Source organism: Gasterosteus aculeatus, chromosome 3, assembly GCF_964276395.1.
Source record: "Gasterosteus aculeatus chromosome 3, fGasAcu3.hap1.1, whole genome shotgun sequence".
Lineage (NCBI taxonomy): Eukaryota > Metazoa > Chordata > Actinopteri > Perciformes > Gasterosteidae > Gasterosteus > Gasterosteus aculeatus.
In genome coordinates this window covers 15,113,898-15,138,480 of record NC_135690.1, presented here as the reverse complement: position 1 = coordinate 15,138,480, position 24,583 = coordinate 15,113,898, and the positions used below count along the sequence as shown (strand labels likewise).

At 45.8% G+C, this 24,583-nt stretch overlaps 5 protein-coding genes across 8 annotated transcripts; 2 read left to right on the top strand and 3 right to left on the bottom strand.

Annotated features, from left to right (window-relative positions):
* Positions 1-945: 945 nt before the first annotated feature.
* On the bottom strand, positions 946-6,786 carry snap47 (synaptosome associated protein 47). 3 transcript variants are annotated; one of them, XM_040170591.2, is made up of 5 exons: positions 6,648-6,786; positions 5,295-5,816; positions 4,696-5,204; positions 4,247-4,371; positions 946-1,989 (listed from the first exon to the last, which is right to left on the bottom strand). In XM_040170591.2, the coding sequence occupies exons 2-5, from the start codon at positions 5,789-5,791 to the stop codon at positions 1,843-1,845; spliced, it is 1,278 nt and encodes a 425-aa protein (XP_040026525.2). In that variant the 5' UTR covers positions 5,792-5,816; positions 6,648-6,786; the 3' UTR covers positions 946-1,842. The 3 variants fall into 3 exon arrangements, with proteins under 3 accessions (XP_040026525.2, XP_077955746.1, XP_040026526.2); XM_078099620.1 differs by lacking the exon at positions 6,648-6,786 and adding an exon at positions 5,948-6,110 and having other exon boundaries at positions 4,247-4,375; XM_040170592.2 differs by lacking the exon at positions 6,648-6,786 and adding an exon at positions 5,948-6,110.
* On the top strand, positions 6,141-8,629 carry jmjd4 (jumonji domain containing 4). Its single transcript, XM_040170590.2, has 6 exons — positions 6,141-6,882; positions 6,981-7,146; positions 7,229-7,354; positions 7,492-7,759; positions 7,869-8,015; positions 8,089-8,629. The coding sequence occupies exons 1-6, from the start codon at positions 6,630-6,632 to the stop codon at positions 8,422-8,424; spliced, it is 1,296 nt and encodes a 431-aa protein (XP_040026524.1). The 5' UTR covers positions 6,141-6,629; the 3' UTR covers positions 8,425-8,629.
* Positions 8,630-8,644: 15 nt separating this feature from the next.
* Positions 8,645-11,033, bottom strand: iba57 (iron-sulfur cluster assembly factor IBA57). The gene is made up of 3 exons (XM_040170598.2): positions 10,335-11,033; positions 9,417-9,766; positions 8,645-9,293 (listed from the first exon to the last, which is right to left on the bottom strand). Exons 1-3 carry the CDS (start codon positions 10,661-10,663, stop codon positions 8,902-8,904), a joined length of 1,071 nt encoding a protein of 356 aa, XP_040026532.2. The 5' UTR covers positions 10,664-11,033; the 3' UTR covers positions 8,645-8,901.
* Positions 11,034-11,270: 237 nt separating this feature from the next.
* ndufa12 (NADH:ubiquinone oxidoreductase subunit A12) lies at positions 11,271-13,042 on the top strand. Its single transcript, XM_040170599.2, has 4 exons — positions 11,271-11,671; positions 12,137-12,222; positions 12,405-12,492; positions 12,782-13,042. The coding sequence occupies exons 1-4, from the start codon at positions 11,583-11,585 to the stop codon at positions 12,960-12,962; spliced, it is 444 nt and encodes a 147-aa protein (XP_040026533.1). The 5' UTR covers positions 11,271-11,582; the 3' UTR covers positions 12,963-13,042.
* Positions 13,043-13,816: 774 nt separating this feature from the next.
* gjc2 (gap junction protein gamma 2) lies at positions 13,817-24,414 on the bottom strand. Of its 2 annotated transcripts, none has more exons than XM_040170596.2 (2): positions 24,201-24,414; positions 13,817-16,155 (listed from the first exon to the last, which is right to left on the bottom strand). In XM_040170596.2, exon 2 carries the CDS (start codon positions 16,124-16,126, stop codon positions 14,870-14,872), a length of 1,257 nt encoding a protein of 418 aa, XP_040026530.2. In that variant the 5' UTR covers positions 16,127-16,155; positions 24,201-24,414; the 3' UTR covers positions 13,817-14,869. The 2 variants fall into 2 exon arrangements, with proteins under 2 accessions (XP_040026530.2, XP_040026531.2); XM_040170597.2 differs by lacking the exon at positions 24,201-24,414 and adding an exon at positions 18,453-19,032.
* Between the last annotated feature and the right edge of the window lie 169 nt (positions 24,415-24,583).

Genomic DNA, 24,583 nt, shown 5'->3' with positions numbered 1-24,583 from the left:
GTAAGCGGCTGGAAAGCGTTCAAATGAGGGCGTCTCCACGGTAACTGTTATGTTACAGCAAAGTGCCGTCAGTAAAACCACGAGGGTTCAGGGTTCAAGGCTTTAAGGGGGACATTGGGATCGGGCCTAAAACCAATCCCAATCCTGAGAGTGCTGTTTTATAAACTCCAAAAAAAGGGCTGAGGAGGTGCTTCCTTTTGTGAACTCCAGGGAGGAAACTCTGGAGCTCTTATTCAGCTCCTTGTTCCCTTACTGCTCACTTCGCCCAATCAGTCCGGCAGAAATAAAATCTAAAAATCAATATTAAAACTCAACCAGTAGCCAGTGAAGGGGAGACGTGGTTACTTCTGTTTGTACGAGTGAATCACGCGGCAGCAGCATTCTTTATTAATTGCAGTCTTTGAAGGTTTGGCTGGCTGATACCAGAATAAAGTGCGTTGCAGTCGGCGAGTCTGGAAGCGATAAAAGCATGAATGACTTAATCTAGGTATTTTGATTTTGCCGCGCTGTCTCAGTTGAGCAAAGAAGGACTGCGATGGTCACCTGAGCATTAAAAGTCAATTCAGAATCCAAAATGTTTTGTTTCAAAGGCTGTGAAATGGAGTTCGGGCCGGTGTGTTGCTGCAGTGAAGAGAGCAAAAGGATGGAATCGCTCAAAGAGTTTAAAAGATATTCAAAAAGCCAATAAAGTAAATGGAGGCCAGGTTTGACAACCTCTAAAATATGGTTGTGACGGTTGCGGTCAGGCTCTGACGATGGTCGAATGGTTACATGCGACGGCCTTGAGTGTCGGGAGAGTTTTCCCAAAGCTGTGGGGTTTTGTGTCACAAAGAATAAAACAAGAAAAAGAAGTTCCCTCCACACTGATGCCACTCGTGCATGAGACAGCAGTGGTGTAATGGTTTTAATCTGCGACTGAATGAACCAGACTGAGTGACACTAGAAACTTTAGAATGTGTGAGAGCTTTACAGTTTTATTCAACAATTCAAGGAGACACACAACAGTGTGCGTGAACTTGAAATACAGGTTCATGGATTTTTGAGAGCGTTGCTGCTAAAACTGCAGATGAAGGCGTTGAGTGAACCAAAACAATGCACTCAAAAACGGTAAAACCCTTTAAAAGGAATAATTACAATAGTTAACCATGACCGTTATTATTATTATTTGTTTCCTATGAGAAGAATTGCACTTTTCCCCTTATATTTAGAGCTAACTATTTAGTTTCATACAAGGCTGGGATACATTTAGCATAGAATAGCCTTTATACAGCAAATCAATCAATCACGTAAAACATAGTACAGACATTTCAAGTTGAACTTCCAGCTAAGTTAATAGTGATTACAGACCACAATAAAATCACAGAATCACATGACGCGCGTCGGGAAAGAATAGTATCAATCTTCAGTAAGACGCATACAGATGTGGACCTTAACGTGGACTGTTTGTGTATGTATGAAAACAGTGTGCATCCGTTGGGTTCTCACAGAACTTCGTTGCACATTTAAAGTCTTCTGCATTATATTTTGGAAATGGTTGAACATTTTCACTTGATGCCATAACAAGGCAGCATTATTGAGACATGCAATGTGAAGCCACAGGGACACTGTGTTCAGTTTGTCAGGTTTGTAATATTATGCCCGGGTCAAGTCATAAAGATGTCTCAACCCAGCATAAATGTGCGGCATTTCCCAGAAATCACCATGTGATTATAAAGAACCGAAGTATTTTTGAGGTGCAAGTCCCTCGCTGTTCTAGCCGATCTCACGAGGTCAATGAGGACGCTCGCAGTGCATCTGTCAGGTGGGGGGTGTTTACTACACGCATCTGCTCCACCGGCGGAGCTACAGCAGTCTCTTCACGCGGCAGCTGTGCTTCTCTATGTGCATGGTGGCTCGGTCGGTGGAGCTGGTCAGGTCGTCCAGGACGTCATCCTGCCGTTCGAGCTCGCTCTCTGCCTCCAGGGCGAGGTTCTTCAGCTGCATCAGCATCTTCAACACACACACACACACACACACACACACACACACACGCTCTAAAATGTACACAGTTGTGCAAGATGCATGCAGTCCTCCTTCGACATCACAGAGCTGGACGACTGAGGAGCGAGACGCGAATGAAGAGAAGATGAGCTACTGAAAGCGAAGAATCGTGTGCAGGGCGGAGCACGCCGAGCACATGTGAAGACGGGGGTCAGTGGGTTTGAAAGTGAGTGCGTTACTGAGACAAAAGGAAGAGGAGCGGGGGGAGGCGGGGAATGAATACTGCTAAGTTTTCTTTAGACGACGGCCTGCTGCTGAATGTCAGCAGACGGGAGGTCGGGGGGGGGGAGGGGGGGACTTTACATTTGCGGATGCAATAACATGTACTCACATGGCAGATATGATTATTTTCCACACTCCACATGTGCAGTACATGAAGATAGCACAGACGTTCAGGGGAGGGGAAAACCTTGGCGCATCTCCTGGGACCATTGTAATCACACGCCGTCGTTTGGTTTCAGCCCTCGTGGTCTTAAGGAACCGTACGACTTCACCTCTATGGACCAACAACCGTGTACGTTATGCTTGATGGAAGAGCTTAAACACAAGGCGATGGTGCCGAGCGAGATCTAATAAAACACTCCCTCAAACCCCCACCGCCGCGCTTTCTAAACCAATATTATGCTATGCTACACATGCTCTCACACAGCCACGCTGACGTCATGTCAGGTTCTCACTGGCCGGACGTCAAAGCCGAGCGGAGAAACAGTTCGACGCAGATAGTGTGTCAACGCACACCGAGGAGCGACTGCATTCGCTCACTGGGGTCTACGACTCGTCAGCTGGGAGAACACAAACGGCAGTTAACGTCCGCAGCGGAAGTGTGTCATAGAAAAACAGAGCGCGTGAATATTTTTAGCTGCTGCTTACGCGACGGTGTGAGGCCTTTAGTCATGTAGAAAGCCCCTAAATTAAACATTTAGGCTGGAACTGATAGAAAAACACATGAGCTAAAATGCTTGTCTTGACTGCGAAATTTCAGGACTGTGAACTGTCAGGGGGGTAAAAAAAGAAAAGAAATACAGCGGGGGAAATCTACCAATGAGCGAGCCGGTCGCTGCGGTGAGCGAATTAGTCATTTCCATCCTCCAACAATTACACTGGTATGAGATGTCGGGACAAAGAGGAGTATTTGCTGCGGCACTTACTGCGGGATATCAAACCGAGTTGACCCTCTGAACAAGTCGAGCCGCTGCAGATTCTAATCTCTGCATGGATTACATTAGGAGCAGAGTGTGTACAGAGGCAGAGCATTAAGTCCAAATTGGCGGCCTCTGAAGTTTGAACCATTGTCTGCTGTGGACAAAGCGCCACTTTACGAACGCAATCGACAAGCCGGCGTGGCCCCGATGCCGTCACGGCTGCGAGGGATTTGTTTGATAAAAGATTACAGGACAGCGGTGAAACGTGGTACCTTGTTATTATGAACAATAATTAACTGAACATTGGATGTAAAATCTTAACAACGCCTCGTTCTAGATAAGATTTATTCAATGGGTCCACCAAATAATGCATGATGAGATCGGACTGTTAAGCAACTGAACCACAATGAAAACAGAGGTCGCTCATTCAAGCGAAGGCCTCGTACTCGACAGCCACAACTTTCCACCTCGCCGCTTTAATATTATGTGCTGGTATGGAGCTCAGAAACATTACATCGTTCTGGCCGAAGCTCCCACCGGCATTCATTGCAAGGCTGGTTCTGTCAGTTGGAAGCGTTTTTATTATTTTACACATGAAGTCAGCGTTCATTTAATCGCCTAAGTCATCTGTTCGCGATGCGTATCTAAGCACGCGACAAAGGAGAACCGAAAAGATTCTACGTACAATTTTATTCTAAGAATAAAACCTGGAATAAAAGTCGCCTTCATCGTAGGTCGGGATTTGCGTCACTGTGAAGCACCACAGACCATGTCTGTAACATTTCTCAGCGTTGCGACGTCCTGAGTGGAAAGACGTTGTAAAGTCCGACCAAATGACTGAACAGGTTTCTTTCCTTCTCTTAAAACCAGGACGGACTTCGGTTTGTGGTCTCACTAAATAACATTTTAATCATACAGGATGATCGCTGTGGTGATTTGTGGGGCCGGAGTGGAACTTTCGAAAAATACATCTCCCTGAAAAGCCGTCGCTGCTTACCGTAATAAATATAATTATGCAAATATGGTGAATCGAAATGCAGGTCACATGTTCTCACAGGTCTCACCTGCTTGAGTTCTTGGGCCTCGGCCTGGCTGACGGACGGCTGGACGGCCTGCACCTGCAACTGGGACAGCTCTCCTGCCGGGACCTCCAGCGGGAGCTCTGTGTCCTGGCACCGTTGCTGCAAACCTGGCTCCATGGGTGGAGGTGGTGAGAAAAAAAAAAGGCGCAGAGTGCGTATGTTGTTTATGAGGAAACCAGACAGTAAACTCAAAGCAACTGAGGCAGTGGAGGATGAAATGACTCATCAAAACAAAATATCTGTCAAGGAGTGACACCCGTGACCGTGTCCAAAAAGCATGTGGATGAAATGTTTTCATATGTGGCTTCACGCCTATAAACACACGGAGGTGGAAACGTAGACCTGTGCTGCCTCTTAGTGGTCAACCTCGTGCGAGACATGGAAAATGTGAAAGAAGCCTTTTATATTTATTTACATCATCCGTGCCTCACCTTGAGTCCAGCTCAGCCCCTCGGTGTCGCACGGAGAAGAACCTGGAGTCGCCCTGAACGCCGCGTACTCACTTGTGAGCTCCACTTTCTTCTTGTACTGCATCTCCAACACGGACATGGCCTCCGGCATCTTGGCCGACAGGAGCCGGAAGCAAATATCCGGCTTCCCGATGAACCGCTGTCTCACAGTGATCTCATACGGACTGTGCACCCTGATCTCATCGACGTCGCTCCGCTCAAAGCGGTGAAGGAGTTGGCGGTTCGTGTCACGCACCTCCAGCGAGGAGACCAGCACCGACAGGCATCCGGGTTTTAAGTCAGCGTTCCCGCCGTGGGTCACTACGGCTGGGATGCTTGCGATCACCTTACTTCTACCGGACCCCGTGGCGGCCGCGGACGCCGCGGAGGGAGCGGCTCTCGCCGCGTCCTCGGCTTTGGCGTCCTGCTGAGACTTCCAGGGGAGTTTACCGAAAGGCCACCAGGAGGGAGACTCCAGCTCCAACAAGAGTCTGCAACAGAGTTAAGGTGAGTTTAAGCCACCGGCCTTAGAAGAGAATATAAACAAGTTGTCATAATTAGAGGAATATTCAGATCATTACTTATCCGCCAAACCCAGATCAGAGTCGATCTTCTCCAGCCCCTGCATCACGTTGTCAAACTGCTCTCCTTGGTGACTGAGGACCTTGCCGGTGTCCTCCAGTCTCCTCTGGGACTCTGCCACCAGTTTGATCAGCTCTCTGCCTTTAGAGGGTTGACCTTTGGCCCCCGGGGCCTCGAACGTGGGGGACAGAAGGCGTTCTCTCCAGAAATGCTCCAGCACATTATAAACCACCACCCGGTTGGGCTTCAGGGAACCAAACCAGTGCTTCACGTTGCCCTCTTCGAGCACCGTGAGAGTGCTGAAGATGAAACTGGACGACTCCATCTTGATCGCCACGATGCTGGAGAGGCGGAAGCCGGCCACACTCGCTTTACTCTGGCCGGAGACGAAGTGCACCATGGTGCGCGTGAGGGACAGCGTGCCATTTTCCCACCGCTTCTCACCGTTGATGTAATAGGAGCCCGGCCAGCTGTGGATGGGAACCCCCCGGATCATCTTGGAAGGAGACACAATGACTCACCTGGGAGGACAAATGAGCTTCAGCGTAAGGTTGGACACTGGTTCCAAATACAAGTTCACCCACTGTCGCTGTTTAAACACGTAATAAGGACATTGCATGGCGTGACGTCTCTGTCCTGATAATAATCACACTTTCTTCGGTGAGTCAGGGGGGGGTCCAGGGAGAAGATGAGCTCCACCGACGCGTTAGAAACCCTCTTAGAGTTTACCGCTTCTTCGTGGTGCAATTATATCTTCCCAATTCCACCCTGATTGTAAACATCCGCTCGTCTATGCTGTTACGTTACACATCAGTACCGCTGGTGTTTATTACGGAAGTGACGTCACGCAGCGGTACGGCTGTATTTACTGTCCGACTGGAACACGATGATTGCCAGAGAAAGATACCTCGACACAATTGCTAGCTAGGATGATGGTTTTTGATTTATCCCAACAAATAGCCACACTGTTCTTATTTAGTAGATTTAAACGGTAATACGGGAAATAGTAGCAATACTTAAACACCAGCGTTATTATACGTCCGCCCTCAGGTACCATGACCTGCTATCTTCGGGGTGGAGTCAAATGGAGCGACCTGTTGTCAAAATAGACAACAACAAAAAAAAAAAACACGTATTAGCATTATGTAACATTTCGAGCCTAACGAGCATACGTGTGACAGCGTGAGTGAAAATAAAAGTGCTATGTCTCGGCTATGTAGTGCGCTTTTTCTCGTCAAACCAATCGACCTGCTAGCTTACTCGTTCAGTTTCTCGCCGTGCAGACGGTGACAGCTAGGCGTGCTAACCGGCTAGCCGAGGTCTTGTTTACCGTTATGGAAAGGGAGGCGTACCGTAACTGCTGCAGCCTGGTGAAAATACCGGGGCAGTCGTACGAACAGTTTTGGTCATCGCATTTCGTCGACTACATCGACAAGGAGCTGAGCTATTCCAAGTTTTTCAAGAAGTACTTGCTTCCCAATCACCCGTGCATGTTTTCGAGGAGGTTTACGGAGGACTGGAAGTGTAGGAAGCAATGGGTGTCTGACGGGGGGAAGCCCGATTTCCAGAAACTGCTGCAAGAGTTTGGTAAATAGTCCCGTTGCTGATACGTCAACCAAGGTCACGATGCGGCCGCTGCGATCACCGGTGTCACGTAATGTTACTGTATGTGTTCTTCATCACAGAGGAGACTCCTGTTCCTGTGGCAAACTGCAATGCAAAGGAGTACAATGCAAACCCGAAACAAGTGATGCCTTTCAAAGAATTTATACAATACTGGAAGGAATACATCCAGAACGGCCACTCATCGCCTAAAGGATGCCTTTATCTCAAGGACTGGCACATGTCAAGGTGCCTAATAGTATGGATTGATTGAAGACTGTGTGCGTTATGTGTAACGACTAATGATTCATTTTACATTATGGTTCTACAGGGACTTTCCGGAGCATAATGTTTACAACACACCAGTCTTTTTTTCCTCGGACTGGCTTAATGAATACTGGGATACGATTGAAGTGGATGATTACCGATTTGTCTACATGGGGCCTAAGGGCTCGTGGTATGGAACATTTACATTGGAACAACTCAAAATATAGCTTTATATTGTAAAAAAAAAGTCTTCAGAGTTTTAGTGTAATTATGTGAGGCAACACAAACCCGGACATCAATCAATCCGATGCGCTTTCTCGTCCCCAGGACCCCTTTCCACGCTGATGTGTTTCGCTCCTACAGCTGGTCTGCAAACATCTGTGGCAGGAAGAAGTGGCTCCTGTATCCTCCGGGTCAGGAGGAGTTTTTACGTGACACTCACGGCAACCTCCCTTATGATGTGACATCGGCTGAGCTTCGTGACGCGGATCTTTTTCCACACTCTGAAGAAGCCTGTCAACCTCTTGAAATTATACAAGAGGCGGGTGAAATCATTTTTGTGCCCAGCGGCTGGCACCATCAAGTTTATAATCTGGTAAGAACCGTAAAGGCAACTACGTCCAAGCAGTAGAGTTTAAATGTCTTACCCATGACATATTACACAATAAGGTCTCATCCTATTTTCTTGCGTGTTTTGACTACAGGAGGACACAATCTCTATAAATCATAATTGGTTAAACGGCTGCAACGTAGACATCATGTGGCAGTTTCTTCAGAACGAGCTGTCGTCTGTTCAAAAAGAGATTGACGAGTGGAGGAACACGATGGACTCGTGGCATCAGCACTGCCAGGTACTTCAGACGCACCGCCGCCGCCGGGAAGGTTTGCAACGTCACACTTAATCACTGTCGCTTTACATTTCAGGTTATTATGAAGGCCTGCTCGGGTATCAACTATGCAGAATTTGCAGCGTTCCTGAAAATCATTGCAGACAACCGAATGGCTTTCCTGAATGCTTGTTCCACTGGGGAGTCTTCGGATTACTCGCGGCGTCTCTCGGAGAGCCTGACCACGCTGGGACCATACCACGCTGCCTTTGACCTACAACGAGTGGCTCACCTAATTGAACGCCTGCTCTGCAATGAAGACTTTAAGCGGCTCGATCACTCAACTTTGACTTTGCAGCCAGAGTCCATGTTGCAGCAAATTCGGGACACCATTCAGTCCACAAGGGGGCAGCATCTCCTCTATCAGGAATAAGAATCTCAGCGGCGTCTCCACAATGTCATCGTCTTGAAATGGCTTGAACGGAAAGTGCCAATTCGTACAGTGCAAATAAGAGGAGGACAAAGGCGTTACCACACCTTTGGTTTGAGATAACCGGAAATCTCAAAGGTTGCTTGTTAATGTCCTAAACTGTTTGTTTTGCACTGAAATATGGATAGATAAATACATTTAAAAAACACATTGAGTTCTTGTATTGCGTTTTTTGCAGGTTTATTCAACAACAACCAAAACCCATCCCACAGCTGGTAAATGTTGTGCATAGTGCTGATAAAAATGAAATATAATTCTATGGTAAAAAATACTCCCCAAAGATATTTTAAACAGAAATACACACAATATAATCAATTCCACACAGCTGTGAAGCAATGACAGTATAACATACTGTACTTCAGGGTTCTGTCTGTCAGCTGGGATGCATGTCACATTTGAGGGAACTCTAAAACATCCTCTTCACTCAATTTTCACATCTTTAGGCCACCAGTCTGGCACGGAAGCCTCAAGAGCCACCGTGGTGTCATCAGAAGATTTGAGTGTCAACGTTTCTTTGGCGTGAGCCAGGCGGATCAGGCTCAGGCCCAGCTGTCCAACCGCTGCTCGGTGCTTCCCGGCTGGCTTGCCCGACTGCGTTTGCAGCGCAGCGCCCTCCTCGAGGTCTTGGACTGGGGCTGACAAGCGCACTGGCATCAGGCGCTTCCGAACCACACCAGTGTGATGGGTCCTGGCTGTGAGCTCCTGGCCAATGTAACAGCCCTTGCTAAAGCTGATACCCTGCATGTAGACAAGATTTGACTCCAGTGGTAGTGCCACCCCTGGGGGAAGGTCCCGTACTCCCTCTGGAAGTCCTGGACAACAATGACAGTAAAGGAAATAAACAAAACTAGTCGAGAGCCCACAGATTGTTGTCGTGTCCCGTTTTTTCTTTTTCTAACAGATTGTACATATTCTGACAAAGTAGCTGGTCTCACCTATTGAGTAGCGATGTCTGTGATACTCTGCTGTGTCACCTTTCTGGCAGGATGCAATGATATCCAGGGGGTCCACTTGACTTTCCAACACCAATCTCCAGCCCATTTCCTGTGTTCGAGGATCGGCGTCCCATACCAGAGCTTGGTCTGGGGAGGAGAGCTCGGGTTTACTGGCCTCTTGACCTGCGTTCTTTTGCTTGGAAAGAACCGCCCAGACTGAGAGCTCTGGACAGGGGTCTATAGTGACCTTTCGGCGGAGCTTGTATATCTTCAAATGTTTCAAGATTGAGTCCTTAATCGTGCTGTCACACTCCAGGAAGACGCCCTGTCCTCCACCGGCTTCTTTCAGACTGAAAAGGAAGTACGGCAAGTTCAGTGCATTATGAAACAGAAAATCCACCATATAAAAACCACATAACCAGTTACTTCAGGGTTAGGGGCTCCTGTACATCCATTTACAGTGGAATTATTTATTTCCTCACTCTGCTGATTGACTGGAATTCTGGATTGGAGAGCTTTCCCAGCTGAGTTTACACATGTCACCTTTGTCACATACTAGTATTGATTAAGTTGTTGCTATACACTCTTATAAGCTGAGCAAATTCCATTGTAAGCACAAATGCTGACATTCTTCCTTCAAATTGCTAATGATGCATTTATTTTACAGGCCGGGTTAAACTACTTCATGTGGGCAGCTTGCAGAGTGCAAGTTGTTTTTCAGTTGCACTGCCTTTGGCTCATTTAAAAGTTGCCTAATCAAAGGGACCCTGCATTTAGAAGTTGTGCTTAAGGTTACGAGCACATATTCGTGTTAGTGGACCACCACCAACTGTCCTGGAAGATAAGCAGCGTCAGCCGCACCCTGGTGTCAACCCACAACACGCGGTGATAAACGGTTCATAACGGACTGTGCTCTACCTGTACAACATGACGTCATACAGCGTTCTTCCTTGCACATTTAGCATGTGCGAGTACAGAGCCGCGAGCCCGGGCTCCTCCAGCAGCTCCACGTCATTGGTTATAATCCCCTGGAGGAACGGGCGCGTGTCTTCTCCCCGGACTCGCAGCACGGTCCTGTGGGGCAGCTGGTAGCACGCGAACCGCGCGGCGGCGGCGGCGACGACGACGTCGTCTCCCTCCCGGCTGTACCTGCGCACGATGACCCGCGGCGGGACGCGAAGCACACGGGCAGCCGAGTGCTTCGCGGCGGCCGCGAGCGCTGCCCGGGCCAGACACAAAGGGCCCATGTTTGACCGAGGACGCTGCGGTTCGAAGCGAGGAGGCTGGCGCGTTTGTTAACAACTGCGGACGGCTACGTAACGCAGGACACCGTCGTTGACTCCCGGCGGCGAGGACTCCATTTTTGAAATCCCACAATGCATTGCACCCAAATAAAGGAAGCTCGCGTGTGTTTGACGTCACGTGAGCAGCGAGCGCGACGCTTCGGGGGAAGTCTTCGTAGTAATATAAGGCTGATGAAATAAGTCGTTTTCTCGTATAAGACACATGTTCACAAACCCGTGTTCTTACATCAGCATCTTCTCAGCAGTATGTTCTTGTTGTAACGTGAAATGCCATTAAAGTCATTATGTCATTCATGGTTAAAACTAGACAATATAGAGTTCATCTGTCTATGCAATGTTCATCTGTCTATGCAATGTTAATGGAAAAATGAACTTATCACCCATGCTTTTGTAGTAAAAAGGGAAAAAGTTGTGTTAAATATGTATGTGGGTATAGGTTCAATGAGATTGAAAATCAAAAATCAAAGCCAAGAGTCAATATTTATGAAATAGGATGATCGATTGTTTTAAAAGCACAGCCTGCTGCTTATTTTAACTTAATGTTTCCATTAGTTTATGTCACATACAGTCCTTCATGTATATTATATTAAAAGGCCTTCTGTAAACGTGTAAATAAACTTTAAAAAGAATAGAAACACAATACAGTACATCTACGTGAGAGTTGTATATATATACTGTATACAAAGAGATATTTTGGAGATATATGTTTTATTTACCACGGCTATTATAAAGATGATATTAGTTTCAGTCGCTATATAACTTTTTAATCTACACGGGGAATTGAATGTTTACACGCTTGTTGGTGCTAGTCGGACCTTTTTTATGACACACCGGTCCGCCTCACTAAATCGTCCGTCTCAAGATGGCGCAGTATGCCAACATCGTCCGAAGGGCTTTGGGACAATTAGGAGGTCACGGTGGAGTTCGAGGTTTTTTGGTTCAATTACTGAGGTCAGTTTGATTGGATGGTTGGAATTGTCTTAATTAAACTACTGTTGACTGTGTTAGCTTTTTTAAAGAGGGGTTAACCCCGTCTTCGTTATTCAGAGCCTAACGTTAGTTCCATCTTTAGCTTCAAACACCAGTCTGTACTTTTAAACGTCAAAAGATGTCAGACATGTAAATGTTTTTGAATGGAATGTAACACCAAACTTAGATGAAATAACATTCATGTTAAGTGTTCATTAGGAGGATTTCTCTCGCTTTAAAACTACTTGATCCTAACTGAAGAAAAGTCAAGGGACCACTATTTTTTTTTTCAAATTGTAGTCAACACGTTGTTTTTATTTGAGAAACATGCCACCTTTTATATAATCGGTTCACAATGCCACAATTGCACAGAAGATGGTGGTAGAGATGTTGACCTTAATGTATGAGTTTGTGCTGTGAACGTGACCATTAGCGTTTCATTGGCAGGGTGAATGACGTGAAGACAGGAGCCCTGGTTGGTGTGGATAAATATGGAAATAAATACTTTGAGGACAATAAGAACTACTTCTTTGGTGAGTCGACTGCCTCCAAAAGTGCATGATTTTAACTCGCAGGGCATTTACACCAAGAAATGTTGTTAGCAATATCTTGCACAGGATGTTGAGTTATTTTACCACACTTTTGCAACTAATCTGCTGCAAACAAATTTAAGACTTAATTAATAAACTCATGTTTGTCTCCAAAATGTGTTCAGGACGTCACCGCTGGGTGATCTACACCAAAGAGATGAACGGAAAGAACACAATGTGGGAGGTGGACGGCAGCATGGTTCCATCTGAATGGTAGGACCTGCTGTTTGTTAAAGGATTAGTCCAGCAATGACTATTTGGGCTAAAACCTTTAATGATTTATTGGGCAATGTTTTGCACATCTACTATGAATCTTATACAAAACAACATGCAAAATAATATAAAAACATGTAGTGGTTTTTAGCTAAATCATATTGTTTAATCCTCTACTGCAGGTAGATTCAGATGATTTTTGATGTTTTCAAAAATCCCAACAACATAAATAAAAGAGAGGATTCGGCTTGTCATTTCAGCCAGCTACCTTTTTGTTTTCCCTCTTCAGGCATCGCTGGCTCCACTGTATGACGGATGACCCCCCAACCACACATCCACCAGAGCCCAAGAAGTTCCTGGCCGAGGTCCACCAGTTCAACGTGAGTGGCAGCTCACAGCAGTATGTGCCCTTCCCCACCACCAGCAAGAAGATCCACGAGTGGGTTCCACCCAAAGCTGGAGCTCAGTGAATTCTGAATGCGAATTTGTAAATTATTCTATCTTGTGACTGCATCCAATACGTCCTGAATAAAATCTCTATACAACCATTTATGACGGGTGGCAGTTCCTACAATGAACCTTTTGAACAATAGCAGTGTTTTTTTGGCAATTGGTTTTATATCCAGGAATTACGTTAATATAGGAAAAATTGACTTTTGCGCATACAAGTTTACCGAGCCATTTCCGTGGAGGACCTTCTGTACCTTCACTCACTCCTGCAACAGCACCGGAGGAAATAAAGGGGGAAAAGAAATGCTGTTTTTTGTTCAATAAAATAATAAATAAATCAACAAATCAATAAAAAAAAATTCTGCTCACCCAACAGTAAAAAATCCTTGACCCTAATTCCGTATCTCAATTAATAATTATCTTAAATAGCTATAAATGTTTGTTTCATTCCATATACTTTTTTACGTTTGACTTAAAATAGTTGTTTCATTCAACTAAGACTAGAGCAAATAAAAGCTTTTGAGTAAATGTTTCCATTAAAGGTTCTGTGTTACACAACTTGAGCTATTTAGTTCCTACATGTGTGAATACTTAAATGGTTGAGATAACGAGTTTCCACACATGTTCTAGTTTAGCCAGTGAATCAGTTGTCGGTAACAGAACAATCTTAATTTCTTGTCTCGTTGGCTTTGATTTGATTTGTTTTTCTTGTTACATAAATAAAATACTTGTTACCAAACTGAAACTGAATAGCAAGCTACTAACTTTTAATTAGACTTCAATAATAGAAACTGTCCACTTTGCTGTTTCAAAGACTCCCCCCACCATTAGTGGAAAGCACGCAGGCAGATGTGTATTATTAAGAAAGAACTCAGAGGTTTCAAATGACTTTATTTCTTCATGAATGAAATACGAGAACAGTCTTTAAAAGTTTTAGGCACTTTGAAGTATGACAACAGTGAAGGCAGGATTACATATTAGAAACATACAAACTGAAATGATCATCTTCAAGACCTAACATATCTAAACATAAGATAAATATAGAGCTAATTGAATAGCTATGGATGGGTTTCTACTGGATGTGTATATGTTTTGTTCCAAGTTCTAAAGCATGCATCATCTGTTTCCATTTGTCAAAAATACTTACTTGGCATCGGAAAAAAAAATGTAATTACTTCCTCTGTTTGAAACGTGACACGTTTGAGGCTTTGAAAAATACAGAATAGATAAAGGCTTTGCACGCAACGACTGAAGATCATCACGCTGAGCTGATATCCACCAGAAGATCCAGCCCTGTTTCATTATCTTCATCAAAACATTTCACATTTCATCTGCTTCCAGAGAACCTGCTCCACACTACATCCAAAAATACAACCCAACATGTTAAACGAGCGCCTCTCCAACAATAACCCTCATTCTTCACAAGTCAGTCATTGTGCATTTGTACAGTGTTTTTCACTGCGTTTTCCATATTTGGATTGAGGGTACAATCACACTTACAAAGTTAGATAAATCCAGTTCAGTGGCAGTCAAGGGTAGATCAGATAAATAGCCGAAAGCAGTCTGTTTATATTTTGAAATTTTATCGAGAATTAGAGATGTATAATTAGGTAAGCACATGTTAACCATGTCCTGAAGCTATGGGAAGCACAACGTGACACACTACAGAAACAGAGAAGATTTGTGATACTGGATTCGATCAGTTCCACGTGTGGTTTTCTTTTAAAATTCCCCCAAACTGTGTACTGCGCTCCTTCAGCGGGTGATTGAAAGTCTCAATTGTTATTGTCCTAAGTCGCATCCCTCCCACACACACACACACACACACACACACACACACACACACACACACACACACATCTTCCGGCTGCGTGAGTCCTGGAGTCCTAAACGTTTAAACTGTTAAAGAACTTAATCAGATTCATCTCTAGATCCAAACAGAGGTCTTTCCATTCTTGACGATGGTGGCAGCCTTCTCTGTGGCAGATTTGGGCCTCGCTCCTTGTTTCTCTTGGACTGTATTGACACGATTTTGTTCTGCCACGGTGCCCGCAGATACAGGACTACTGGTCCGCGATGTTTGCTGGTTGGTTTTGGTTTGATATGTTTGAAAGGCCATATCGAGCTGTTCCTGGGCCACCCGTAGGTGCCGGTGCAGGCTCGCCAAATCAGACGGGATGTTCTCGTCCGGGCTGGCGCACTGCTGCTCCTGGGCCACGTTGGCCATGTTCTGCTCGTGGGTGATGAGGCTGTTGGGGATCCTGCCGGGTTTGTCTGTCTTCATCACAAGGTTGTACCCCGGAGGAGAGGCTGGGATGTTTCGAGAAAACGGGTAGCCGTAGGACGTCCTCATGCCCCGGTTCCTCTTCATGCGCAGGGTGTCCCGGAAAGTGCCGATTCCGATGTGGAGCATCTCGCACACATTCAGCACCAGACAAAGGCAGCTCACCACATACATGATGAGGAGGAAGATTGTTTTCTCTGTGGGCCTGGAGATGAAGCAGTCCACCCTGTGTGGACAGGGGATCCTGTTGCATACATACGATGGACTAACTCGAAAGCCGTAGAGGAGATACTGTCCGGCGAGGAAAGCGATTTCAAAAATAGCTCTGGACATGAGCTGCAGCACATAGATTCTCATCAGGCCTTCCTGCATTATCCTTCGGCGGCCGTCGTGTTTCGGCGGATCTTTGCCTAAGCTGGTCATCGTTTCGGGCTTGGCCTCTTGCTCCCCCAGCGGATCCTCGTAGATCATGGGCTCAGCATCGTCATCTTCCTCCTCCTCCAAGACATCTTCCAGATGGTGGCCCTCCCTCCATCTGGAGTGAGGAGTGTGCTTCTTGCGGAGCCTCTGGCGCTTCCTGCGATCCTCCTCTGTGGTTCGGGCTATCTTGTGGATAGCGTAGCCCATGTACATGATGGAGGGAGTGGAGATCATGATGATCTGGAAGACCCAGAAGCGGACGTGCGAGAGAGGGGCGAACGCATCGTAGCAGACGTTGTCGCAGCCCGGCTGCTTGGTGTTGCAGGTGAACTTGGTCTGCTCGTCCGAGTAGATGGACTCGCCTCCGACGGCCGTGAGCACGATGCGGAAGATGATGAGCACCGTCAGCCACACTTTCCCCACAAAGGTGGAGTGGTTGTGGATCTCTTCCAGGAGACGAGTGAGGAAGCTCCAGCTCATGTTGCTCTGAGAAGCTTGTCAACTAGAGTCTGTAAAGAGAAATTAAAGAATGGGTTTAGCAGCGACTCATTGAAGAACAGGATCGGACTGAGAATGCTAGTTTTAAAAATGTTTTAACTAATTATTATGGTCCAAAAAAAATAATAGATATTAATTTGAATCAACTGTTTATTAATTCATAATTTATTTTATTCAACCTTTATTTAACCAGGTAAAAGTCCCATTGAGATCGAGATCTCATTTTCAAGGGCGACCTGGCCAAGAAGGCAGCAGCACACGTCGTTAAAAACAGCCATAAAATACAAAAACATGACATGAGTAAAACCACAATACAAATTAAGTTAAAAAACTAAGTACGAAAGGAAAAAATGGTCAAAAGCAGAAGTAGCTTCAATAGATTTTGGTTGTCTGTCCATTTGGAGACGTCAGAAAACATTAAAAGATAGAAGTTCAGACAGTTTCAGTTCAGCCTGGAGATTGTTCCAGATGTTGATGGGGCGGCAAAACTGAACGCTTTTTTTCCCCGATTCAGTCCGCACTCGTGGAACGTACAAGCAGTAAATATCGCTGGACCTTAAAGCGATAAATGATAATATCACATTGTAAAGAAATATTTTAATGTTACAGGATTGTTGTATGTCAAAGAAAACCCAGAATAATAATAATAAATAATTCCCTGGAGCCAAGTGAAATTTTAAAATGTATTATATTTGACCCCTAATTATGTGTGAAAAAAATATTAAAGGACCTACAGTTTAATATGGACTTCGCGAATGTAGCAAACATCATCTGAAGACGGAGACTCATTTTCCACTCATTCGGCAGCCAAACACGACACAATAGCTTGTGTTGATTTGTGTCAGTGAGTCGGGTGATGTCATCCAGTCATCTAAACACACATCACGCAGTACTTCTAATATTTCCTTCTAACAGATTGAAATAGTTTACGAAAGGATTGAAGTGTCAAAGTCAAGAGAGAAAAAAAAAAGAGGAAAAAAACACAAACATCAGCTTGGAGGAAAAAAAAAACCCTCTGGCAAGTACGAGCGCTTTGATCATTGCTTTGACCGCGCCGAACACTGCAAGAGGGGGAAAGGGCCGAAAGCGACAGCGGCCTGAGTTTAAGGAAAGCTCCCTCTGGTACGACACTGCGGTCCACTCAGAGAGCCACTCCAGAACCACACTGTACTCTCCTCCGTGACAGATGCCACCTCACAGTGTCAGTGTCATCCTCGGACCGTGTGAGGCGATTGAGGCCGCGACGAGGTCACAGCGTAGCGCTTCTGTCCCTTCAGTCATGGGGAGGGGAGAGGGTGGGGGGGCAGAGCAGCACAACTCATGTTGATTTCATGACTGCGGCACTGTGTTCCCCGGCGTGGGATGTGCCGTCTCCCGCGTCCATTTGAGGGAACAGGAGAGGCTTGTTGCGCTGCCACGAGGCCTCCCCCCCCCCCCCCCCCCCCCTCTGATCCAGCACTGCTGACGCCGGGGCGAGGTACGGCCTCGCTGACAGATGGCACCTATAGTGGGCGACCGGCGTCTGCCCCAGGACGGCGTGACAGGAGGGCCGCCGCCACGCCGATGGTGTTCATAAGTTCATGAGGAATCTGTTGTGTCAATTTCACATCCTCACTTTGATTTGTGGAGAAGATTGTTTTGTTGATTTTTTGCTGCCTTGTCTATTTTTTCGTGGTTGACGCGGTTACCGAATTAACATGTCTCGCCTGAAAATAGAGTTGCCTGTTTAATAAAAAAATATTTCGATTTTACTTGATAACGTAGCAGTGTGAATGCAGCAAAGACCATGTTTGGGTTCAGGCATTTTTGCTTGATATGTAATAGTTGAGTTCTCATACAAAGCAGCTCGCTCCATTTTAAATTCAGGATATTTTTTAAATGCGTCAATCAAATCAAATATCAAATGTTTCAGTATCTTTGCTCATCAAATCTGACACTATAGCTACGGATGTATCCTAGTTACACAAAATATGAACATTTTATGATAATTAAAATCCACAATATGGAACGACAAATAGGTGTGTAAGCAAGGTTAATAAATTCTGTAGTTTAAACAAATACGAGGCCAATATATTTAAAATGAATAAGCATGCAACATATTGTATTGTGTTGGGTGAATAGCTTTTTGCATCATTGATTCATTTGTTTCAGAAAAATATTTATTTTGCAATGGAATGAAACGATCTTTCAGGAGGGCGAATTCACACACAGGATCCCACACAACGAGAATTCATAAATGACGCGACATGATCATTTTACAGAAGCTACACATGCAGTTTCTTTAAGGCAAATAACTGAAACAACCCACCTTGAAAAGTTGTACATGCATTTCCCATCCTGAAGGTGTCTTTTGCCCTCTCTAGATATCTCCTGCACAGTCTGATCCGTTGCATATCACTTCCATCTTAATGTCCTGGTCTTTTCCGTCTTATTGATAACTTCCAGAATGGCCAAAAATAAATAAAACCAACGATTGACTGATAGTTTCTACTTTCTTTTCCGTTCTTCCCCCCTCTGTGAAGAAGTGAGGTCTCGCCGCTGTGAATGCCTCACATTCTGGCTTGCGTCTGGTTTCTATTACACCAGCCTTCTCCTCGAGAAGGAAGTACAAAGAACGGAGAGGGAGAAAACAAAAAAAAACAGTCCACCTTTGGCAAGTGACCCTGATCCGAGGGTTTGGACTTGAGGATATCGCACAGATGGGGAAGAAAACCCAGCTGAGGCAGCGCGTTGAACCGCAACACACTCGGCCGCCCCCTAAACCCCTTTGTGTCACGTTTGTAACACAGATGATGAAGGTCTTTCCCTCTTTCTCTTTCCGTCTCTCCCACTTTTCTGCCCCTCTCTCTCTCTCCCTCTCTCTCCCTCTCTCTCTCTCCCCCTCTCTCCCTCCCTTTGCATCTCCATCAATGTATCTCAGCTTCTTGCAGGTCGGTGTCCACATGCCCTCCAACCCTTTTTTAGCAGCAGCAGTGTCTCACTCAGACAGAGGGTCACGTGTCGCGGCGCACACATTTAAAAACGCTAAAAGGTGAATTCCTCCACACTGTGCACGCGCTTCCTGCAAAGAACACGCGCACACACACACACACACACACACACACACACACACACACGGTAAATGCAAATAAGCCACCTCTGTGTTATCAGTCAATTACATAACACTTTACAGTGGGTGTCCCTTGTGAGGAAACAGCCCCTTGGAGACAAAGACGGGGAGTTTGAGGACACACAAAGTGTCAGAGAGACAAAAGCCACCTGGCCTGGAGTGCAGATCCGCTAGAATGTAACCAGCAGGTACGCTCCGTCATATCCAGTGTCATAATATTTAGGTCCTCCGTCCAGGCAGATGGCCAGATAACAGAGCAGTGGACAGGTCGCACTCTGCGCCGCTGCAACGCGTCTTTTCCAACCCAATGTTTACACTCTCAAGCTTCCACAGCTCGAGGCGTGAGATGGATTTTTCTCACACGAGGGCGAGAGCGGCTGCAAGTCTCTCCCCTGCACACAAGAGCACGCACGCGCACACGCACAGGCCACAGGTTCCTTTCCTTAAGTCGGAAATGACACGGCAAAGTACAGATGAGCCGGTGATGGATGCAGGAGTGGAATAAAGGAATTGCTCCATCTCCTCCGCTGCGTGTGCCAGAACCCTGCTGTGAAGTTTGGGAAGGGATCAAAAGTCAACCGCTGTTAATAAAGGACAGATAAACGGGTTGCGGCCTGCCATGTGTTAATGAAACGTGCCTGCTCACTGTCACAGTGGCCGTATTATTATAACGCTGCTTTCACAAGGCCCTCAATAATCCTCAATTAGCAGTAACTCACAGCATCACAGCGGCCACCGTTAAACCTTCAGCTCGGTTCCTCGGATGATGAAACATCCAAGAGGTTATAAAGATGATACACTGCTATTGGCTCCGCAGCAGACGCGGCTGCAGTGGGACGTGAGGCGCGCGCCGGCGTATGAGAAGTCTTTGCATCTGAAATCTCATTCTGTTTGAGCGGTTCTCGGTGGGAAGAAGGCTCGGAGAGAGCCGGCCACCCGCGGGGGGGCGCCTCGCCTTCGGGGCCCCCCTCTCCGACTGACTGAGGAGATGTGGCGTAGCGAGCACCCCTGGTGCAGCACTGGACACGAGAAGACAGGGGATGCTGCTGGAACAAGGAGAGCATTTGGGATCTGGACATGTGCCGTCCCCGAGGGACGGATAAGCACGTGTTTCTAAGTAGCAGCGCATTCCTCTGCATCCAAAATCTTCCCTTCGTCCAAAAGACCCACATGGCCCATGAGAAGGTTGTTAAGTGAACATTTAACTAATTCGTCCATTCGAGTTTATGTTTCTCACTGAACCTAAACTACAGATATATTTAAATAATCTTCTTCATTGACAGACTTGTATTTTATCCAGTTAAGATGGATCTTTAATAGGTGATGTATCTGAATAGATATTTATCTTTACTAAACTCTGCCATATTCTCTTTTAACTGTTGTTTCTCATCAGAACCTCAAGTTTTCACCTTAACTGTAATTAGTAATAAAATATGTAGGACACCTAAATTTTCAATATCTTGCTCTATTATAAACGTCCTTTATTTAAGTGTTCACGAAGCCAGACAGTCTATTTAAAATACTGTATATTTGTGGGAAAAGGGAATTTTAAAACAATGGATTTTCAATAATAAATTAGTCTTTCATTTGAATTGCACACGGTTGCTTCCAACACCGACAAATGTGCACAAATATATACAGTCAAAACAATGAGTGTTTAGTTTTGAATGTGTCATCTGTTTGTCCTCTGACAAGTCGGGCTGTTCTAGCTTTGGGACGTTGATAAATATTGATTGGACGGCCCGGAGTATTCGCCTGTGAGACATTGTGTGACATTGCTCCTGTCACACGGCTCGGGCGTCATGCGACAGCCAAACGAGGATGTTTAAATATTCATCAGGTTGTGATTATAATTAGTGTTAAACGTCAAATAGAGCAAATAGAGCATCAGAACGGAGCGATGCTTGTTGTTTCTCCTTTGGGAGGTCAGCGGGAGCTGTGAGGGTTTTGCAGCTGTAGCCGAGTGCTGCAGTGGGCGACGCATCAGGGAGGAGTGAACATCTCCACAGATCTCCTTGGCCGCCGCCAATGTCACCCGCAAGAGTTTTCTCCAACACGTAGTCGCCGGGTAAAGTTGATGCGAGCAGACTGGGGGGCTGTGGAGGTCCGCGTTTATGTAACAGATCAAGCTGCACCATGTGACTCGGACGCCCCCCACCCATCCTCCCCTTTGGAGAAAAGAGTGACACAAGACACCAGAGCAAAAACATGCAACTTGGCGCTTAGACTCCTCCTCTCTTCCTCTCCCCCCTCCACCCCCCATCTCTCCCACAACTATCATTAAACTGCTCTAACCAGGCTGTGTGTGTGTGTGTGTGTGTGTGGGGGGGGGGGGGTTATCCCATAGGCAGCCTGAGAGTGGTGGCAGTCCCATCTCATTTGTTCACTTTTCTCCCAGTTTCTCAGCCGAGCATATCCTACCCCCGGGGTGAGTGCGTCCCGTGCCAGTTTTACTAAGGCTGGACTCCACTGAAGCGACTGAGATGAAAAGCCTTGAGGTGGATGCCAACAACTTCCCTCAGCCGGGCCTCCGCCGCCTCTCGCACACGAGCAAAAAGCAACGCGCATTAATCCAAATGAGGCCCGACACCGACTGTGCAATTATACAGGGAAGCAACTTACTGGGTGGGTATTTGTGAGGGGGAAGCAGGAATGAAGTGTCGGATGTTCAGGCGTGAAAGGCCGTCTTCGTTTTTACGCTAAAAACACTGAGGCTCGTTAAAAAATGCAGGTCAAACTATTCGAAGCATTTGAGGAAGTCACAATGTTTTGCAGTATTTGAATGCGGGAAGCTGTAAAGTCTCTCCGTTTTGGGCCTCGGAAGAAGGTTCCAATGATTTTACTGCACTGACGTCGTGAAATCTAAAGTTTACCAAAAAAAAAAGAAGAGCGCTGACATCAAGAGCTAAAAAAAGAATATTTTCCGTTCATGTTCACATAGTCGGAGGTGGGAGGTAAGAAAGCCTCACTCTTGTTTCACCCATTAGAAATTTGTGTAATTCACAAACACAGCTGAGTTTCCCTCGTTTTGTGAAAACTGCGTGCGACTTCATAGAAAAGTAGCAAAACACTGGAAAAGAATTAAAAACCAGTTGTCACGATACACGATGGACGTTGGGTGTCTCGCTGGCGTCAACTAATTAATAAAAGTGATTAAGTGGAGAAAATTAAAAACCAAAACGCTACTTGTTGTACATGTTCCAATGATAAAGTAGATCATTAGCAGAGCACAATATCTCAATGTGACTGAAGATGTTATGTATATTTGACACATCGGTCAGTACAACGTATCCAGTTCACAGGACTATTCCTTAATTGTCTAATTCCCCTTTTCCAATTTTACTTTTAAACCCGCTGATGAAGGTTTCCATCAGGGCATTCAAAATTTAACACGTCCACAACCCGTCCAAACAAACGAAATAACAACGCTTTGCTTGCAGAGCTCCAGGGTGTTAATCTTTGACATTATCTTGTCTTAACTGGCCATGTCAAGGGCTGATCCGGGGGAAGGCCCAAAGGGAGCAGCAGACCTACTCAGGGTCATTTGGACTACCAGAGACGTGTTTACTGCAGCCCCTTCCTCCCAGATGCCTCCGTGCCGTTGTCCTTCTCCAACTCAGTGAACTCCTGGAAGCGAGGCCGCAGGAGTCCGCTAATAACAGCAGGATGCACAATCCCCCGCGTGCACTCGGGCGAAACGAAAAGAGAGGGAGAGACGTACGTCGCGCGCGTCCGGTGTGGCGGGGCGAGTGAATAGGTGCGTTTTAAAGCTCGGCGATAAGAAAAAGGCAATCTGAGGAGCGAAAGGCCCTTCGCTCAAGGTAACAGATAGGGAGACATATTCGCCTTCAAAGTTAATCATTGAACGGGAATCATTTTCTATTTCACTAAATATAAAAAAAGAGCAATCGTACATGTGTTTGCTTTGAAAGCCCAAACGTAACTTATCTACTTTTCTTAGACGGTAGACGTTTTCATCCACTAGATGGCAATCACGTATGTGGCTGCAGCACAGACTCCTCAGTATATTCCGATACATTTTGGAGAACAATTTGCCCTTTTAAATCACTCCCATCGGGGTCGATGACCTGCCAATTTCTCTTTCCTCTGACCTTGAACATGGACAACGTTTGGGAGCATTGACCCATTTGACACAGAGTAACTTTTGGTGGAAATCAACATCAGATGAATCCTTTTTTACTTTTGACTGTTTTCTTTACTACATTGAAGGGTCGAGTTACAGGCATTTTACTCACCCAATCCTGGTGACTGAGGAGAGTAAAAATACCAAGCGCAGTTCCCATGGAGGCTTCAACAAAACGAGGAGGGTTGTTTATTGAGCCACGCTCGCATTGTTTTAAGCTTTGCCATCTGCTTTCCTGCTTTCCTGTTAAACTTCCTCTATCACTGGAATGCCTTTTTTTCAAACGACTTATGTAGACTTATGTACACATAGTATAGTCCTTTTATATATATATAGAGACAGCACCATCTGTACATTTCTTTTCACTTAGCCGTTCATCAAGAGGTGAATGAGAACAGCTCGTTTCAGGTTTGTTCACTTAGTCGGGGAGCGTTAAGACAACAGCTCGCTGCGTGTCATCTGGAGATCAGGAGTGTGCAACGGAAAAGCTTCAAACCAAAAACAATTTGACACTAATGGGTGGATGATTTCTCAATGACGGAGAGAGTCACACAAATTTCTACGGAACATTTGTCAAAACAAAACGCTGACACGATATGAGACAACAGCACTAAAGGTCAAACCTCTAGACATAGTTAAATAGAAATTGATAAGCTGACATTGAGGCACTAAAGTAACAAGCAAAGCCACATATTTTCTGCCGCTTCTATTTCTCCAGTTAAATTCAAAAGGCCGTTAACTTTTGCCACCCGATCTGCACAACACGAACAGCCAAATCCCCGACACGTGAACGCTGTCCCTACCTGTCCAATGCGGGTGAAGCGGGAGCTTATTCTGCGCTTCATAATAGGTCATCTTAGGCCGGCGTCCAGAGGCATCGTTTCACTGCTCAGGCTCTGAAGCAGGATGAGAGTGACAATGGGTCATTTTGCTCCCAAACCCCTCACCACCAAGTACAGGCGGGACACTCAGGAGACCAGCATCCTGCCAAAGGCTCCATTGTTCCCCAGACTGTGCGCCTCCACTGCCATGACCCCTGACCTTTCATTTGTTTCATTCAGGATGACTCCTGTCACTCCAATCATTCATGCAGCGCCGACTGGCCACAGTATTTTGACACTACTTTCTTCCCTTTATGTTTGAAATAACTAAGACTATATTTCTAACCTATAGGATGGATTTTCTT